General features: G+C 42.9%; 1 protein-coding gene across 1 annotated transcript in view; it reads left to right on the forward strand.

The window, feature by feature from the left end:
• AKAP10 (A-kinase anchoring protein 10) overlaps positions 1-18,337 on the forward strand; it is a 70,475-nt gene that overhangs the window by 19,612 nt on the left and 32,526 nt on the right. The window contains exons 2-5 of the mRNA XM_083172426.1: positions 7,160-7,204; positions 9,818-10,006; positions 11,141-11,692; positions 16,834-16,932. Coding sequence (XP_083028552.1) covers positions 7,160-7,204; positions 9,818-10,006; positions 11,141-11,692; positions 16,834-16,932 — 885 coding nt within the window. The remainder of the gene's footprint in view (positions 1-7,159; positions 7,205-9,817; positions 10,007-11,140; positions 11,693-16,833; positions 16,933-18,337) is intronic.

The raw sequence follows: 18,337 nt of genomic DNA on the forward strand, positions 1-18,337 counted from the left end.
ACTTGAAGTACAATGTGTCACGAGAAAACAATCTCAAAATCACTAGGATAAGTAAAAGCAAAAAAAAAGTTATCCCCACTTAAGTGAGACATGTCAGATTTGAAAAAAAGGGCTCTGTCATGAAGGCACAAACTGGCTCTGTCATGAAGGGGTTAATTATAAAGTATCCAACGCGGCCACATCAGCATCAGATGTATGTGCAACTCTTATCACAGGTCCTCATTGCGTCTACTACTCATTTTAATTCTGTTGTGCTTGTTGCCATATAATAGGATTAACACTTGGCAGCATATAGTTGTGGGTTATGCATTCTGTAAATTAAATACATGTGACCGACGAGCCCATCAATGAAACAGTAATCCCTATTGTATAGTGTCTTCAATGCTAGTCTCCCAGGTTTTTGCCTCGTGGACCTGGGTCAGCATCGGTGTAATTCGACCCATCTCCCGTTTACAGCAATGGGGGAGCCCAACCTCCAGACCGCAGCATCCTGTGGTCAGTATGAAGGTTGGGCAGGGGGCGCACACAGCCTCCTCTGCTGTCCTGCGCAGCAGAGCCAGGGAGGAATTGAATGAATGCCTGTGTGCAGCATCCATTCACCTTGTGGATGGGGGCTAAGAGGTGCACCGAGGTTGGGAGCAGCCCAGCAGCTTACCTTTGTGCTGAGCTTGGCCCCAGTTGCAGTGATCGGTGGTCCTGGCGCTTGGAGATGATGTCCTCTCCAAGCTCCGCCCCCATTTGCACTGTGGGTCGGCACCGCAGTGTGAACTGGGCAAATCCCGGATCTGATCCGTATGTGCAGATATAGGAGGAAGGGTGGAGCACATACCTTTTCTGACAACTATGGTGACCAGAAGGTTCCGCTGCTGGACAGTACCGACTCCGTCTGCAGTAAAGTCTGGTTTATTGCAACTTTTATACGTAGATAGGAAGGCTGGGTAGGTGGCATTGATGGGTTTGCTAAGTGAATATGTGCTACTTAGCGCGCCATGCTGTCAAGCCCTATAGTCAGTCGGTATTTCACTGTAATTTTCGACAATTTTTTGTATATCATATACTTCATAATTATTATTATTATTTTTTTTATCAGACCAGTTGTACTTCTTTACCTACAATTCCTGGCGGTGTATTATCACTAAGCCTAAACTATGGCCCTCCAGCTGCTGTGAAACTACAAGTCTCATCATGCCTTGCCACAGTTTTGCAATTAGGAAATGCTAAAACTATAGCAATGCATGCTGGGATGTGTAATTTTACAACAGCTGGAGAACCACAGCTTGGACATGCCTGAGCTAAACAAATAAGAAGTAGATTCTGAATGGTTGCTATGGGCAACATCCCATCTTCAATAGAACTCTCATCTTTGTAAATTAACCCCTCAGATTCCATCTTGGGCTATTTGGCGTTTGCTAAAATTAACCTTTAACCTTAGTGTATGTGTGTGTGTGTGTGTATGTATGTATGTGTGTGGAAAGTGGTTTACGGTCATGGAAAATCGCTCCGTGTGCATGCATTGAGCAATTTTTTCCTATATACGCTGGGGAAACAAAAACACACAGTGTGTATGGACCTTAAAACCAGCAGCTTTCTTTTTATTGATTCTATTTCAGTATCTGTAAAATGCTTCCTTTTAAAAGCTTTTCCTGCTGAATAGAAGCATTTTTCTTTATTTCAAATGAATACTGTGTTTCCTAGGTAGTTTTCTTTTTATTTTACAAATCCGCTACAGTAAATACCAGCTCCACAGGTATGCTAATTAAGGGAAACAAATCAATATTTGTTTTTGTAATTTAAAGAGGGAAATTCAATCCTGACCTTCACTAAATCCAAAGAGCAAAATTAGTATTCCACAGAAAACCAAAGCTACTGTAGAAGTTGTAATACAGAGGAGCCTGTATTTAATTTGTGCTACAATGGGAAATCCAACCAAATAAATACAAATCACAAAGGGCAGAACAATCTAATCTCAGCTCTGTTGCAGAATCAGAGAAGGATCAGATGACCAGGAGACCCAAGCGCCACTCTGCCAATCATATGTGGTTTTACCACACTAGCCATTATGTGATTGGCTGGAGTCCTGGGGATTTCCTGCTTTGATCACACCTCAATAAAGGTTAATTTTTTTTTAATACATTTTTATTATATTGAAGCATCAAAATACAGCTTTACAGAGAAGATAAACATAACATGTCAAGCATTTTATATGAACAATTCCATCAATGTTGTAAATAGCTGTACAGTTTTTAAGAATAGTGAAGAGATTATTGTAAATAGTCATTTACATTCTTAATAGAGTACAATGACAAAAAATGCAATAAATGGAAATAAAGGTTAATTTATTGAATATTAATGTAGCTGTGAGACCTCAAGTTAGTTGTGCTGCTACATATTTATATTAATGAGAAAATAAGTATTTCCCGAAATGCATTCAAAGCATGTCAACCAATCTGCACCCAAGGGGCTGTGCTGCAACATAAATGCATAATGTCAATGGTGGTATTCTCCGAGACATTATAGGTAACAAACATTGATTATTTTTGCTCGCAACTCTGCCAAAATAAGAAATGTTTTACTTTAATACCAGGAAGTGTGCAAATCTCCAATGTGTGCTTGCGCTGGATTAAATCTGACACTTACTGTAGCATACAAGTTATTTTTATATATTTGTATCCATTGTCCTTGTGCTAAATACACATAGCAGTGGCAGCTAGTTAACCTCCTAATGCCTCCTCCTACCTTATATAACAGCCATTTGCTTAAACTTGTATAGGAAGTGTATTGTGCAGATCTTGGTCTACTTGAAACAAGGTTTGTGCAAGTAGTCCTGATATCTGACCATTAATGTTGGCATTGTGGACTGGTGTCTTGCGACATACAGTAAAGGGTGAGATTGGAATGAGTTTAAAGAGGCCTAAATGAAGGGTGTATACTAATGTCCGACAGAAACACAGACCTCTTTGTTCAGGTCTCTAGCAATATCTTGTTTTCTGAGGATTAAGACATTAATTCTGTACAACTATTTTGATACTGAATCTAGAAATTACAGGAGGAAAAAAATCTAATTGTTTTCCACAGCAATGGCTTCATTTCATTTGTTTGTACAGTACTAATATGATTTGTTGTTTTGTAACATTTTGTGTGTTTATCTACTTTGTTAGGTGCTGAGAAACTTTTGTGGCACCTTTTATAAAGAATAATAATAAAGCATTGCAGTGTCATTAAAATCCTCACAGCAGATTATGGCCCTTAATCAGATCTGATCGCAGTCCAAATTTGTTCTCAAAATGGGCAAAATCATGTGCACTGCAGGTGGGGCATATGTAACATTTGTAGAGAGAGTTAGATTGGGGGGGGGGTTTCAAACTGAAATCTAGTACCCCTTTCACATCGCACTTTTAAAACGGTATATTGCCGTTTTTTTCCCTTTTTAAAACGTTTAAGCCTGCACTGTGAATGCACCACAGCCAATTTACCGTTTCAAGTTAACTGGCATTTCGAACCGTGTAAAAAGCAGAGTCCTACATGGTTCCTTGCCGTTTTTTGTGCAATGTGAATGTGTACAGTTTGTCTGAAACGGTATTTCAGGCAAACAACACAAGCACAAGCACAATTTGTGGCATATATATACATACATGTACAGAGACATACAAATATATGTATAATATATATTTATATAAAGAAGGCTGCTCTTGCCCGGCATCCCCTCACCTCTCATTAAAGTGCGGGGATTCGCTCCGGGTGCTGGCCGGCTGGTGCGGGGATTCGCTCCGGGTGCTGGCAGGCTGATCCTGGGCAGCTGGTGCGGGGATTCGCTCCGGGTGCTGGCAGGCTGATCCTGGGCACTGTGGGCAGTCACACTGCTTCCGGCCCCGGCCGCCTACTGACTGTGGATTCGGGACACGCTGGTAGCAGAGGCGGCCGGAGGTAAGGTAGCAGTAACGGGAGGATGGAGGCCGGAAGCCGCGGGTGGATGGAGGCAGGCGGGACTCAGGTCGGATGGACTCGAGGCAGGCGGGCGGATGAAGGCGGACAGGTAAATGGATGCAGGGCAGCGGACGGCTGGATGGAGGGTAGCATGCGGGCAAATGGAGGGCGGCAGGCTACTGTTTTTTCTGTGTGGCTACTGTGTTTTTCGCTATGTAGTGACAGCTGACCGCCCCTCAGGTTCCTGCCTAGTACATTCTGCGGGGGGCGCATCAGTGTGTGTGATCTCTGGCGCAGACCGGTGCTGCTATCGGTATCGCAGGTGAGAGGGAAGACCCGGCCGACACTGCCACCCTCAATGCAGCAAGGTGAGCGGTGCGGGACCTGCAGTGGCGGCTCTGTAGAGAGCAGGGCTCCCGGCAAAGGACCATTGTCTAAGTGCATCACTTACCACCATTGAGCTGAGCACCGGGTTGCAGGACGCTGCACTACAACATCGACAGCCGGAGACGAGGCTGCAGGTCCTCTCTGCTCTCCGACAATCAAACCCAGAGGAGCTCACTTCAGTCTCGGGGACCACGGAGTAAGTAACTTCGGAGACACGGCGCAGTAACGGTATAATAGTGACAGGCAATCGTCACACACTGCCTTGAAACGTGTTCTGGATGAAACGTTTCAAGTGCTATGTGAATGACACTTAACCGGTATTTAAAACGGTAATCTGGGTCACTGTTAAGGCTCTGACCCGTTTTAATTACCGTTTTAAAATACCGGTTTGTAAAACGTGTCTGCGATGTGAAAGGGGTATAAATTGCAGTGTAAAAATATAGCAGCCAGTATTTGCCCTGCACAGAAACAAAATAACTCACACAACTCTAACTCTCTCTCTATACATGTTACATCTGCCCCACCTGCATTCCACATGGTTTTACCCATCTTGAGAACAAATTTGTACTGCGATCAGATCTGAATAAGGGCCTATGTCTGTTTGAAAGGGTTCCTCAAAGCAAAGCCACCTGACCTGTATAAAAAAATAACTAAAATCACCCCACATGATATCTCTCACACTAATAATTACCCAAGTCAGCCAATACTATGATTTGGCACAAGAGCTTTGAAAAGTTTGCAGTTTGTCTTATCCCATAATAAATCCTAACCGTGAAGCTCACACAGACATTATAAATGGGATTTATTGGAAAAAGTTCAGCAAAGCTTATTAATTAAACAAAAATAAAAAGGATAACAAACAGTCATATAACAATACAAAATGCAAACCAGTATATGTTTACCCACTAATACAGTCTTATATAATGTTTCTCCCGGTGTTGTGGAGCGATGCTAGATCACTCCGCACACAGTGCTGCATAGAGATGTGCTGCTGAGCGATCTACCAGGGACAGTGTTCTCCAGTGAGAACACTGTCCCTGACACGGGAAATTACTAGATTTATCCTGCATGCTAGATATTAATCACTGGGCGATAGCGATGCCTACTAGGGGCATTTTCTAAGCGATCTGGTGAGATCGCTTATAATATGCCCTCAAATTGCCCAGTGTGTAGGCCCTGTTAGATTCTCAGTTATACTAGATGGATTCCTTTGGAGGTTGTGCTGTCTCTATCTTCCTTATATGACTAGTATTTATAGACACATCACATGCAACTATTTACCTACAAATGTATATGTGTTCTAATGATGTATGCAGTGCTTGAAGTGGGACAGATAATATGGGGTCCCAGCGCCAGCAGAAAACAAACAACAGCAGAGATGTGATCCCAGCAGGGACTTATTTTATCGTGTCCTGTAGTAAGTATGAAAAAATGCTGCCACCATCTACCATGGCAGTGGATCCAAAGGGGGAAATTTACGAAGATCAAATACGCGTATTTAGTGTCAAATATGGCCGGTAAATTAGCATCTGATCATTTACTATCGGCCAAATTCAATTGACACATTTGGCTGAAGTCTGCACGGATCAAGTAAAGGCTTCTCTGCGTAAAATTAAGACAATTAAATAATGAATTTAAGAAAAAAACGGCATGCCCTGTGCTCATTGGGCTGGTTCTGGTTGGAGAAATACAGGGGGTAATCAAATGGGCAAAAGAAGTAGGGGTTCCCCCTTATTTCGGAAACCTGACTGTCCCTGGGCAGTGGAAGCTGGGCTGATGGTGTAAATATAGTTAAAACAATGTGTAAAAAATAGGTATTGATTTCTGAAGTAGAACTACAAGGCCCAGCAAGTCTCCTCCGCATGCTGCAACATTGCAGACCACAAGTCTCAGCATGTGGGGCATTAATGGGCCCTCTAGATCCCCCGTAGGCCTGTCCCTCCTTCTTCAGTAGATAATCCATAGGGTACCTGTGAAAAATAAATATACACACCATCCCTCCAGTGTAGATTGCGTCCGCTTTGGTCCATGTCTTTCTTTGAAAATTCAGGATAATGTTCATAGTTTTTGGAATGAGGTTATGTTGCTGGACAATGGGAATAAAAAAGAAGATTGTTTGTGTGCATTCTCCCATGGTGAATGCACACCGTAAAGCAGCCAGTATTTACCCTGCACAGAAACAAAATAACTTGCCCAAATCTAAAGGTCCATTGACACTGGGCGTTTTTGCCCAGCATGTATAGATAACGATGATGGGGAAAATCACTGAGTGTTTTTTGCCCATTTAAGTGATTTTTTTTTCCCCGGGTGGACGACTTTCTTTAGCAGGACTCTATGGAAAGCCGTCCAACCCGCCTCTCATCTGTTGGTAATACCAGCAGATGAGAAGCCGAGGCAGCATTGATTTAGTATGGCGCATCAGCACTCTCCACTTATCACTGCCCCGTACATACTAGGCGGCTTTCGAGCTGAAAGTCAGTCATGTTACATTTGCCCCACCTGCAGTCAGCATGGTTTAGCCCGTTAGAGAAAGATTTTGCTTTTGCAATTCATTCTGAATCAGGCCCTCTGTGCGGACACATAATTTCGATATTAGACTATTTGCCTAACCAACTGTCCTTTTGCAGATCATTGCCTATTTACTGTAACCTTACTATCTGCCTGTGTACAGTGCGTAAAGGTATTGTGTTGCTGTAAATTATTTCCTGGTAACTGTTCTCACCCATATCCCCTTACATGGAGTACAAGGTTTATTGCATTTATATGACTTTACAATGTAGCCAGCAATATGATACCGATAACTGCTGATTTTAACCAACAAATGTTTTTTTTATTTTTTATTTTGCAGTCAAAGGAAAAGATCAAGAGAAACCAGATGTTAAAATATTTAAAGGTAATGCCGTAGTCATTGTAAAGTACAACATTGCATTAAGTGCAAACCATTTTATATATTATCCCTGAACCTTTTAAAACCTGTGCAGTTCCTCTTCCCTGCTTGAGATGTCGCTCTCTGCTGTGGTGCCTCTAGCACCGGTCTGGTCTGCATATCAGTGCTGAAATACAGACCACACTGTTCTAGATGCACAACAGCTTACAGCGACACCCCAGGCAGGGAAGAGGAACTGCACAGGTTTTGGAAGATGTGGGGTGATAGACTAAAGAGGAAAAAGGGGTTAGATCATTGCGACTAGTGTGGCAAGGGTAATAGGTGATCTCAAGTAAATAATGAGATTACAGATGTCAATTGTCTAGATGCTTAATCCGATTTAGATGCCAGATTGGACCTTTAGTGACACTTCTGCTGTTGGGATGCTACTATCCACCCAGATGTTGCTACAAGCACAGCACGTTCCCTGGCACCACTACCATCCTTCACCAGGTGGTGTGGCATCGCCCACTCCATAAGGAGCCTGAGGCAGTTCTACCTCTCCGGTGACCACTCCTCTAATTCACACCAAAGCTTGCCAAAAGTACACATTACTGGGACGTTCCCCAACTAAGGCCCTTATTCTGATTGAAAATATATAAATGCAAGTGTTGAATAAAATAATTTCAATCTTTACTGATATACACAATTAGTATATATATTACACGCAACAAAAAAAGATAAAAATAAGCATAAATAAATTAGCATAAATGAAGTTTAAAAAACAGATCGTTCTTCCAGAAATAGGATGGGAGGAATTTCTTAGTAACCCACTCCAATCGGTGGATCGTGCAGTGTGGACCCCTCTATTGGCAACAACAATCTCTGCCCCAAATAAGAGGACGTAAGTTCAACTGACACCCATCTGCTTTATTCACCTCCAGCGGTGGCCGGAAGCCCCGTACAACTCGTGAGGATAACTTCCCCTTGGGGGACTGGAGTCTACCTATGAACGGTACTCTGTAAAAATCGGTAAAGTGCACTTACCTTTGACTTATTCTCCACTTGGGTCACTAAGAAATTCATCCCGTCCTATTTCTGGAAGAGCGATCTTGTTTTTAAACGTCATTTATGCAAATTTATTTATGCTTATTTTTTATCTTTTTTTTGTTGTGTGTAATATATGTACTAATTGTGTATATCAGTAAAGATTGACATTATTTTATTCTTGCATTTACATATTTTCTACATATGTGATAAGCGTGCTTACATGCTTTTAGCGTGATTGTATATATTTTTCTTTGTTGATAGGGGACCGACTACCCCCTTATTAGGCATCTCCTAATTTTTTTAGAATCTCCGCTCCTGTCAAGCGCCTGATTAGATTCTTTATTGAATCTTTTGTGTCTTATTCTGATTGAGTCAGACGGATGCGTGTTCAATCAGACGGCTGATGCATTGTGTTTGCGCATGCGCAGAGGCGTTTGTGCACACGGGCGAACGCCTTGCATGTCCGAACACAGCGTGAAATCCATGCAGAAAAGGATTATACGGAACCATCCGAGCAGGGGGTGGAGAGGGGCGTGAAGGGCAGTTTGGGCTTATTACCATATGCGTATGTCCCGCGTTTCATGGGCATTCCCTTGAAAACGCTGGGCGTACGTATGTTAATCCAGCCGTGGTGCAAGTGTTGGGGGAGGACATATGACAAAGCCGGATGCCAGCTGCCCGCCCATATCCCTGCTTTCACATGGAAAAAAGTCAGAGTGGTCTGGAGCACTCGGGGCTGCCTGACTGCTCGGTCCATCATTCGAAGGTCGACGACCACTGGAGAATGGGGGAGGTTTTCACAGATGGGGTAGGTGTTCGCATGAAACATCCACTCGCGGTCCATTCGCTCTGCGTCTTCCCGCATTTGGACAGTGTGAGCGATCCGTACGGTAGGCGGGGCTAGGAACACTTGGTGGCCGTCCGAAATACGCATCCGTCCGAGTCAACTTAGAATAAGGGCCAAAGTGTGATCACGCTCCCTATGCACAGAGACTCTGAACTCCGGCAATGCAATTACCGGCACATGTGCTCTAAGCTGATCTATTACAGCCAGGATGCCGGTACCACATTAGTTGGGACAGCAGAGAACAACCTGGTTAAAGGGGTTAAGTCCTCTATTCTGGGTGAAACATCACCCATACCAGCTTCCTACTTTTTAAGTATTTTCAGCAGCAACCAGTACTATATCTGCAACTGAAATATCGGTACCACACTCTGGCCAGAACATATTAACTAGTGTCATTGTTATGTGTATGCCAGTTTTGTTATTGCATTTTTTACACTGATTTATTGTAATATAGCTACTGAGTATCATCTATGAATTAGTATTCACATATATTACAATTATTGGGAATGCCTGCTTTATGTCCTCGCATACTGGTGATGTTATCACTGTTAAAATGGATTTTAACACACTGTTAAATTGTCTTTTCATCTGTACCCTATTATTGCCCTTGATTTATTTGTTTTCCATTTTTCTTTTTCTGGATGCCAGATGAGTCCTACTTTTCCATCCCATGTTGTGTATAAATATATCTTTATGAATTGTTGACTTGATAATACAGTATACATATATTTCTTGTGATCCAGATCCAGTACCTACACCAGTACATTCCCCATCAAGAAGTCCGAAAAACAATGCCTTACTGGAGGCTGCTGGACCAAGCCATGTGGCTATCAATGCCATATCTGCCAACATGGACTCTTACTCCAGTAGTAGGACAGCTGCACTTAAAAAGCAGCCAACTCATATGGAGGCTACCCATTTTGGGGACCTTGGTAAGACTTGACTCTAAATCAGTGCATGTTTATACTGTGAGGGAGTGCACATGTGATTTTCTAATGTAAAAATTCAAGAATAATTGTACTTGAGTGTTTAACGCAGTGGTTCTCAACCTCGGTCTTCAAGCACCCCCAACAGTGCACGTTTTCCAGGTCACCCTGCAGGTGCACTCATTATTCACTGACACATTTTAAAAGAGCCACAGGTGGGGCTAACTACTTCACCTGTGATTCTGTGTAAAGACCTGGAAAATCTGAACTGTTGAGGGTCCTGAGGACCAAGGTTGAGAACCACTATTTTAAGTACAAATGCAAAATTCCCATCATTTTTTGTGTACTTAAATTTCTTTTCCACCACATACTGACATGTACATCTCTAAGATTGTAAGCTTTGTTTGAGCACAGTCATATTTACCATAAGTGTATTATAATTATATGCTAAATGCAGCACGTCCCCCTATGTTGGCTTTTCATAAACAGACGATAAGTAACTTTTCTTTTTGACTTCCTTCTACGCATGTCCTTAGAGTAACAGATCAAGTTGTTTTTTTCCCATCAGATATGTCACACAACACTTTCTGGATACAATATTATACCGTACCATGCTGAAATATTATCCAATAGCCTTTAAGAATCTAATTATGTGTATGTTTATATGAATATATAACTAAAAGCGCAGGAGAGTGTCAGAAAGATATAACTGCATTTAGTTAAGGTTTAAGGGATGGACAGCATACACACCAGAAAACTAGATGGCACCGTTTTGATTTTGTAACATTTTCCCAACTGGCCCAATATTTCCCCAGATTTCACTGTGGTATTATTGGCATAATTTATCTTTCTCACTTCTGTTTGCTTCGGTCCCAAAATGTCTACCAAGCCCAGTGATCCTCAAGTAACCCAACAGGCACTAGATTTTCCATAAATATTTACAAGTGAATAATTATTTTTGACTGAGCTGATCAATTGTAGGATATGATCTTTAATGAGAGTCTTCAAAACAGGACCAATCCCTACAAGGAGAGCTGTTTTGGGAGTCTGTGGCCAGACATATGCAATGTTATCAGCCAGTTTATGCATTTTAGGTCGTGTGGATATGTTTTTAAATGACTGTTTTGGTTCCGTTCTCAGGTCGTTCATGTTTGAATTATGAATCCCAGGAAGCCAAGTCCAGCCTGTCCAAGACTCTGGAGCAAGTGCTTGAAGACAATGTTGCTCTCCCTTATTTTATCCAGTTTATGGAGCTCCGCAGAATGGAACATTTAGTCAAGTTCTGGCTAGAGGCTAAAAGTTTTAACTCCACTACCTGGTCCCGCATAAGAGCATACAGTTTAAACACAGTCAAGCACAGCTCTTTGGCAGAACCAGTGTCACCTTCTCCGAGGCGGCCTGACTTGTCTGTAACACCACCACCTATATCTGTTAATCAGCAAGCCCAAGATTGCTCTAAAGTTCCACAACACACATCTAGGTTGAAAAGATTGGATCCCACAGCAAAGCAAAGCAGCGCTTCAGACTATTTACAGACTAAACAGGCGATACATAGCACACCAGCTACTCAGCTGGAACTGTCCTGCGATGACACCTTATCACCCTATGAGCAGTCTTCCATGCTTAATGCACCAAACAGAAACAGCCTGACACACCAAGGACTGAAAAACATGTCGCAGAAACTAATGAAAAGTAAGTTAACTATAAAGTGTGTTTTTTTCTGGTTGTGTGATACAGATCAAGCAGTGTGTGTAGAACACCGTACAATAGGGTGTTTGTTTTAGCCATTATACATCAAAATCCGTAAGGAAAGGATCCATATGAAATGATGATGTTGTATTTTATTTACAAGTAATGGGCAGATGCACTGTGATGCCGGTCTGGCCCCTAACTGTCATTTTATAGGCTTTGGGATCTTGTGTAATACGCCTAGGATTGAGAGAAAGGGACTGAAGATAAACTACTGTACCAATCCATTTCCTTCAGCCTTTTCTCAAACACAGGCTATAAAATGGCAGTTAGGAGCAGATTGGCTGCTACTTTATCCAGTTTATCACTTTCCAAGGCTTAGTTCAGCTGGAGTCACGCTCATTGTTGCTCAGTTGCGCTGCAGGTGTGACTTGACGGCACTACGTGCATGTGCATCCTAGTTGCACCCTCTGTCTTTAGAAAGCTATTAGCCAGCTGCCTGAGTGGCGGGTGCGACTAGCTGTGTCAAACGGGCACCTGCAATGTAGCTACGATGAGTGGGGCTACATCTGTATAAAAAGTGACAGAAGCTGTTTTTTACTTCTCCCTCTATCACTCTTCAAAGCCTCCAAATCTAGATATTGTGATACAGATATCATAATGTTGACAGGTACATTATGTATACGACAAGTATATTGGTCGATATATTGACAGTCAACATGTCAGCAGGCACATAATGTAGACAAAATGCAGAGAAATAATGTGTTGACAGGATAAAATGTAGACACGGTCAATATGCTAACAGGTAAATTATAGATAATTATAAGGTCGACTCCAAAATGTCAACAATCATAATATCGACCGAGATAAAATTATAAATAATGGCAGACAGTCATAAATGGACAAAATAGTGTTCCACTGAAGGAAGTGCACAAGTCTAAACCAGGGCTCGACAGATTTCTTTAAAATCTAGGAGTCAGGATGAAAATGTTGAAACCAGACAAACTAAAATTAGGAAAAGTGTGCGCCAATGGTGCACACCAAAGATTTACACCGTAATGCCTATTACATGTCACACACCCATTACATATTATACCATGTGCAATAATGCCCGTTACACATTATGCCACAGACCGTAATACCCATTACACATAATGCCATATACTGTAATGCCCATTACATATAATACCACAAGCCGTATATTAACCTGCTAGTTGTCATGGGGTTAACCTGCACGTTGTCATGGGGTTAACCTGCTCATAGTGGATTATCCCTCCTCCTCCATGCCATTACCATCTGCGGTAACTTAACAGCTGGGCAGAGCAAGGGATAACCCACCCGCCTGTATAAGAGCAGGTCCTCCGCCACCATTTTAAAACTCATGCCAAAATGCAAGTCATTCGGAATTCACGGTCGGGCAGCCAATCGGGAGCAATCAGGAGCAGCCACTGCCGCAACTGATTGGCTGCTGAACTGCATACTCTGAGTGGCTCGCCGTGCCGGCTCTTTTTTTCAAATAGCCTGGCTGTTACCGCATGTGCACCCGGACACAACCAGATTCTGCTTCCACCCTCCAAAAAAATCTGGTTGCCAGGAAGCAGAGTGTGGCCGCCATGGCGACCTGGCCCCCAGGGTTTGTCGAACCCTGTCCTAAACAATTGACATATTATTACATTAAATTGTAACCACAAGAAATATAGTGTTACAATTTCATAACTGAGCCCTTAACCTTGTGACGGTTATCTCTCCTTGAAGCAATTTACTACACCACCTACAGCTCTGGTGAGACAAAATGTTGGATTCTGAGTTGGTTTTGTACATAACCATTTGGCATCCTATAGTTGTCTTTTGCAGTCAACACCTCTGCGAAAAACGTATGCATGCTTTGCACTGCATGATACCACCAAATGTTCTAGAACAGTGGTAGCCAACCCCAGTCCTCGAGAGCTACCAACAGATCACATGTTCCAGACAACCTAGATGCTGCACAGGTGCACTCATTACTCATTAACACATTTTAAAAGATCCACAGGTGGAGATAATTACTTTACTTATGATTCTGTGAGGAGACATGAAAAGCATGCACTGTTGGTAGCTCTCGAGGACTGGAGTTGGCTACCCCTGTTCTAGAACATACACTTTATTTTAGATGCTGAATTGTGCGTCTTCCTCACTGACTTTAGAATCTTCTGACTTTGTAATCAATCAGGAATGTCCGTCTGTGCAGCAACAGTACAGTTAACTCTGTGGTCAGATAACGACAATATCTGGATGCGCAATGTGGACAGAGTTGAACAAGGAGGTACATCCACTGGGTGTTCACGAACGCATTTCACTAGATGGGGAACTTGACCTGCAATTGTACCACATTTCTATAAATTTTTGCAACTAATTTGGGAAGGACTTCTAAACAAAAATTGATTTCCATTGTCGAAACCAGGCCACAAGAGTGTTCCGCGGTTTCCACAAAAGGTTTCCTACTATTTAGTCAAATATATTATATAATTTTAAGAAAAATGATTCTATGATTTAAATTTTTTTTTATTATTATTATTTGAATTCGGGTGAAATCGGCCCAAATTGCATGTGTGTGACATCCGATCTGATGTCTGGTCCAGTGCGGTCTGGAGTCGGAGGTTCGACAATGGGTAATTTATTTTCTGTGCATTTCTCGAACATTGAGTTTTTATGAGTAGAGCCTCCTTTCATAAGAGTATCTGTGCACTTTACAGTGTGTCTGGGTTACAGATATCTCATTGTCTCCCCATACATATTAAACATCCTGTAACTCCCCGCACACAGTTAGGGTTCGCAAAAACGCACTATATCGCGTATTTTACCCGAAAACGGTCCCCGGGGACTCAGATTTTAAAACTAAAGGGGTCCCCGAGGATGCGCTGTACTAAACCTGTGAGCCGCCGCCGTGAGCCACTGTGAGCCAATCACAGCAGCGGCCGCCGGGACCCAATCATTGAATAGAGGCCGCCCGACAGCCCAATGTAGGTTTTGCTGCGCACCCTAAAGCCGCGCACCCTGCATTTTGAGAGCAGGTTACCGAGTCACTGTGCGTCCCCCTCCTGCCATGTAAGTTCATTCCACTGCTGAGAGCAGGGGGGGGGGGGGGTGAGGGGGGGGTGAGGGGGGGACAGGATGGGATGCAGATGTAACAGCCGCTCTCAGCAGAGTAGATGAGCGGGCTGTCAGGGTGGCGGGGGACCCCCCCCCCCCCCCTCCCCGTGGCAACAAGCAAAAAATGCCCCCCCCCCCCCCCCTCCACTGTGGCAACGAACCTAAAATGCCTCCCCACCTCATGGGGCAATCAGCATAAAACGTCCCCTAAAATGCCCCCCCCCCCCCCCCCCCCAGCATATAACCCTTGCAAGGAGCATATAACGCCTAGCAACAAGCATGTAGGTAAGCAGCACTTATGTGCTATAATAAATACTGTAAATAAAAATCACTGTACTATAATGTGTACTGGGCATAACGGTGTGCGCTGTAATGTGTACTGGGCATAACGGTGTGCGCTGTAATGTGTACTGGGCATTACGGTGTGTACTATAATGTGTACTGGGCATAACGGTGTGTGCTATAATGTGTATGGGCATAACGGTGTGCGCTCTAATGTGTACTGGGCATAACGGTGTGCGCTGTAATGTGTACTGGGCATAAGTGTGTGCTATAATGTGTACTGGGCATATCGTTGTGTGCTGTAATGTGTACTGGGCATTACGGTGTGTGCTATAATGTGTACTGGGCATAACGGTGTGTGCTATAATGTGTACTGGGCATATCGGTGTGTGCTGTAATGTGTATTGGGCATATCGGTGTGTGCTGTAATGTGTACTGGGCATCCCGGTGTGTGCTATAATGTGTACTGGGCATAACGGTGTGTGCTATAATGTGTATGGGCATAACGGTGTGTGCTGTAATGTGTACTGGGCATAACTGTGTTTGCTGTAACGTGTACTGGGCATAACGGTGTTTGCTATAACGTGTACTGGGTATAACGGTGTTTGCTATAACGTGTACTGGGCATAACGGTGTGTGCTGTAATGTGTACTAGGCATAACGGTGTGTGCTATAATGTGTACTGGGCATAACGGTGTGTGCTATAATGTGTACTGGGCATAACGGTGTGTGCTATAATGTGTACTGGGCATAACGGTGTGTGCTATAATGTGTACTTGCGGCGCCTTATAAATAAACGTACTACTACTACTACTACTGGGCATTACGGTGTGTGCTGTAATGTGTACTGGACATTACTGTGTGTGTGCTGTAATGTGTACTGGGCATAACGGTGTGTGCTATAATGTGTACTGGGCATTACGGTGTGTGCTATAATGTGTACTGGGCATTACGGTGTGTGCTGTAATGTGTACTGGACATTACTGTGTGTGCTGTAATGTGTACTACTATGTGATCACACCACTTCCCTCCAAAAAACATGCCCTAAAATTTTAGCGCGCGCCTCCGGCGCGCAGTGTCCCTGTTTTCATGTTTATATCGTTTACAGTATATATGTATCTTTATGCGAGTGTGCCAATTGATACTCCCCCCCCCCCCCCCCCCCCTGTCCCACATGAGCCATGCTGGGGAGAAGGGGAGAGGAGGCTTTATTCCGTTGGGACCCAGAAAAGGTCCGGTAGGACCCCAATTTTTAGAAGTGAAGGGTCCCTGGGACCCACTTTTTTGGGTGGTTTTCGCGAACACTGACAATGCCTCTTGTAATGTGTATATGTTTTACACTGTTACACTAGTGTCAGACATTCTTGTTATTATTCTAGCTGTTTATACAGTCAGTGCCACTATATGTCTTGTTCCTTTTGTATGATGTTGGGAAAAATATTTCACATCAAATGAAAATGGCAAATATTGATTTAGGGCTAAAAAGCAAAAACAAATCCACTGTTTCAGATATACATTGCATTCAATTGCCAGCTGGGAATACTGCTGCTGGGAGCTGCATATCTTCCACTACCTCCAGTCTGTGCATCCGCATTCTTTCCTGTATAAATCCTTCTGCGCTCCAGCTGTTCCTGAACATTGTTCTTCTGTCAGCATCTTTATTTAGAAAACCACCTAACGGTCTCCCATGTTTTTTTATTGTGAGTTTAACATGTTAATTTTATTTTTTTCAGGTATAGAGCGAGATGCTGTTAATACTTTCACCAAATACATCTCTCCGGATGCTGCTAAGCCTATACCGATCAGTGAGGAAATGAGGAATGATATTGTAGGTGAGTATTACGGTTGTGAAATAAAACACTACATGCTACATGTATAAGAAAACATCGCTCCATTTCAGAATCAGCTAAAGGTATTGAATCCATAACTCATGCAACATAATATTCTTTACATTAGGTGCTTAGTGTGTGGATTAAGATGCATTGGTGTTAGGGTTACAAGAGGGTTAAAATCTATTGAGCAGTGGTGAGTTACATTTGGGGATTAAACCTGATAAGTGTGAAACTACTGTAGGTGATTACTGTAAAATTGAGGTTATGAAGATATAGAGGGGTGTGTATGCGGGGACACTGAGATTGAATTTGGGTGGCGATGTGTTCATAATGAGATCTACTGCACTTTAACAGTGTCACTTAACGGGGGATTCAATCTGGGATTCCAAATGTCTGAACGAACCGACAGTCGGAATCTCGGGCCAGTTTTGTCCGATCCGACAGGAACTCTACATTCGGAATTCAATGTTCCGTGGATCGGCGAAACGGCCGTGGATTGTCTATAAATTCAACAATCCGTGGCCGTTTCTGAAGAAAAGGATTACATTTTAATCAAAGTCAGATCATAGACAATTCAATACTGTTGTTAACGGCAGCATTGAATAGGTGAGTGAGTGGGGTGGGGGCACGATATCATATTCGTGAAAATGAACAGGATCAGTGAGCTTTATTTATTTTATTTTTTTGGTGGGGGGGATTCTAGTGGGGTGCCTGAAGAAAATACACATCCCAGTTTTCGCAGTACAAATAGGAATACTTTTGGGGTTTCTGTTTCACCTACCTGATGAGCGGTTGCTCGTACCAGCTTTTTGGGGCTGATGGATAGGCCCAAGTGAATCCATTATCCACGAACATACCACCCTTGATGTTGTAAAGCAGAGACCGTTAAAATGCACTAAATGTTATCATTAATATGCTGGTGTACTGGAGCTTGACTACACAGTGACGCCATGTAGTCGAACCCCTGCGATACTTTTGAACTCCCCACTACTCCAATGGATGCAAATGGAGTAGTAGATTTCCCCTTTCCAGGACTCTTTTGCACAGAAAGCAGCATGAGGATGCACCTGCAAATGGGGTCTTAGAAGTGGTTATAAACATTTAGATATATTTCAAAGTTACTAGTATAGTTTAAGAAGGGACGTATTTCTCAAAGCTAAAGGCACCAAGTTTTCATTAATCGCATGTTCAGTGAGATCTGAGGTGTCCGCTCCTAGAACCGCATTGCGGTGGAGATTAGTGATCGGGGATAATTATTTCACCATGGGTTGTTCTATTCGCTTTTCTCATCTGGCTCCTACTTTTTTGAGCAAACAAAAACACAGCTTTTTTTTTTTCCGGTGTCCAAATTAAAAAGGCAGCAAAAATCAATCCGAAAAACATTGGGAAAAATTTCCATTTATCG

Source organism: Crinia signifera, chromosome 2, assembly GCF_055691185.1.
Source record: "Crinia signifera chromosome 2, ASM5569118v1, whole genome shotgun sequence".
NCBI classification, from domain to species: Eukaryota; Metazoa; Chordata; class Amphibia; order Anura; family Myobatrachidae; genus Crinia; species Crinia signifera.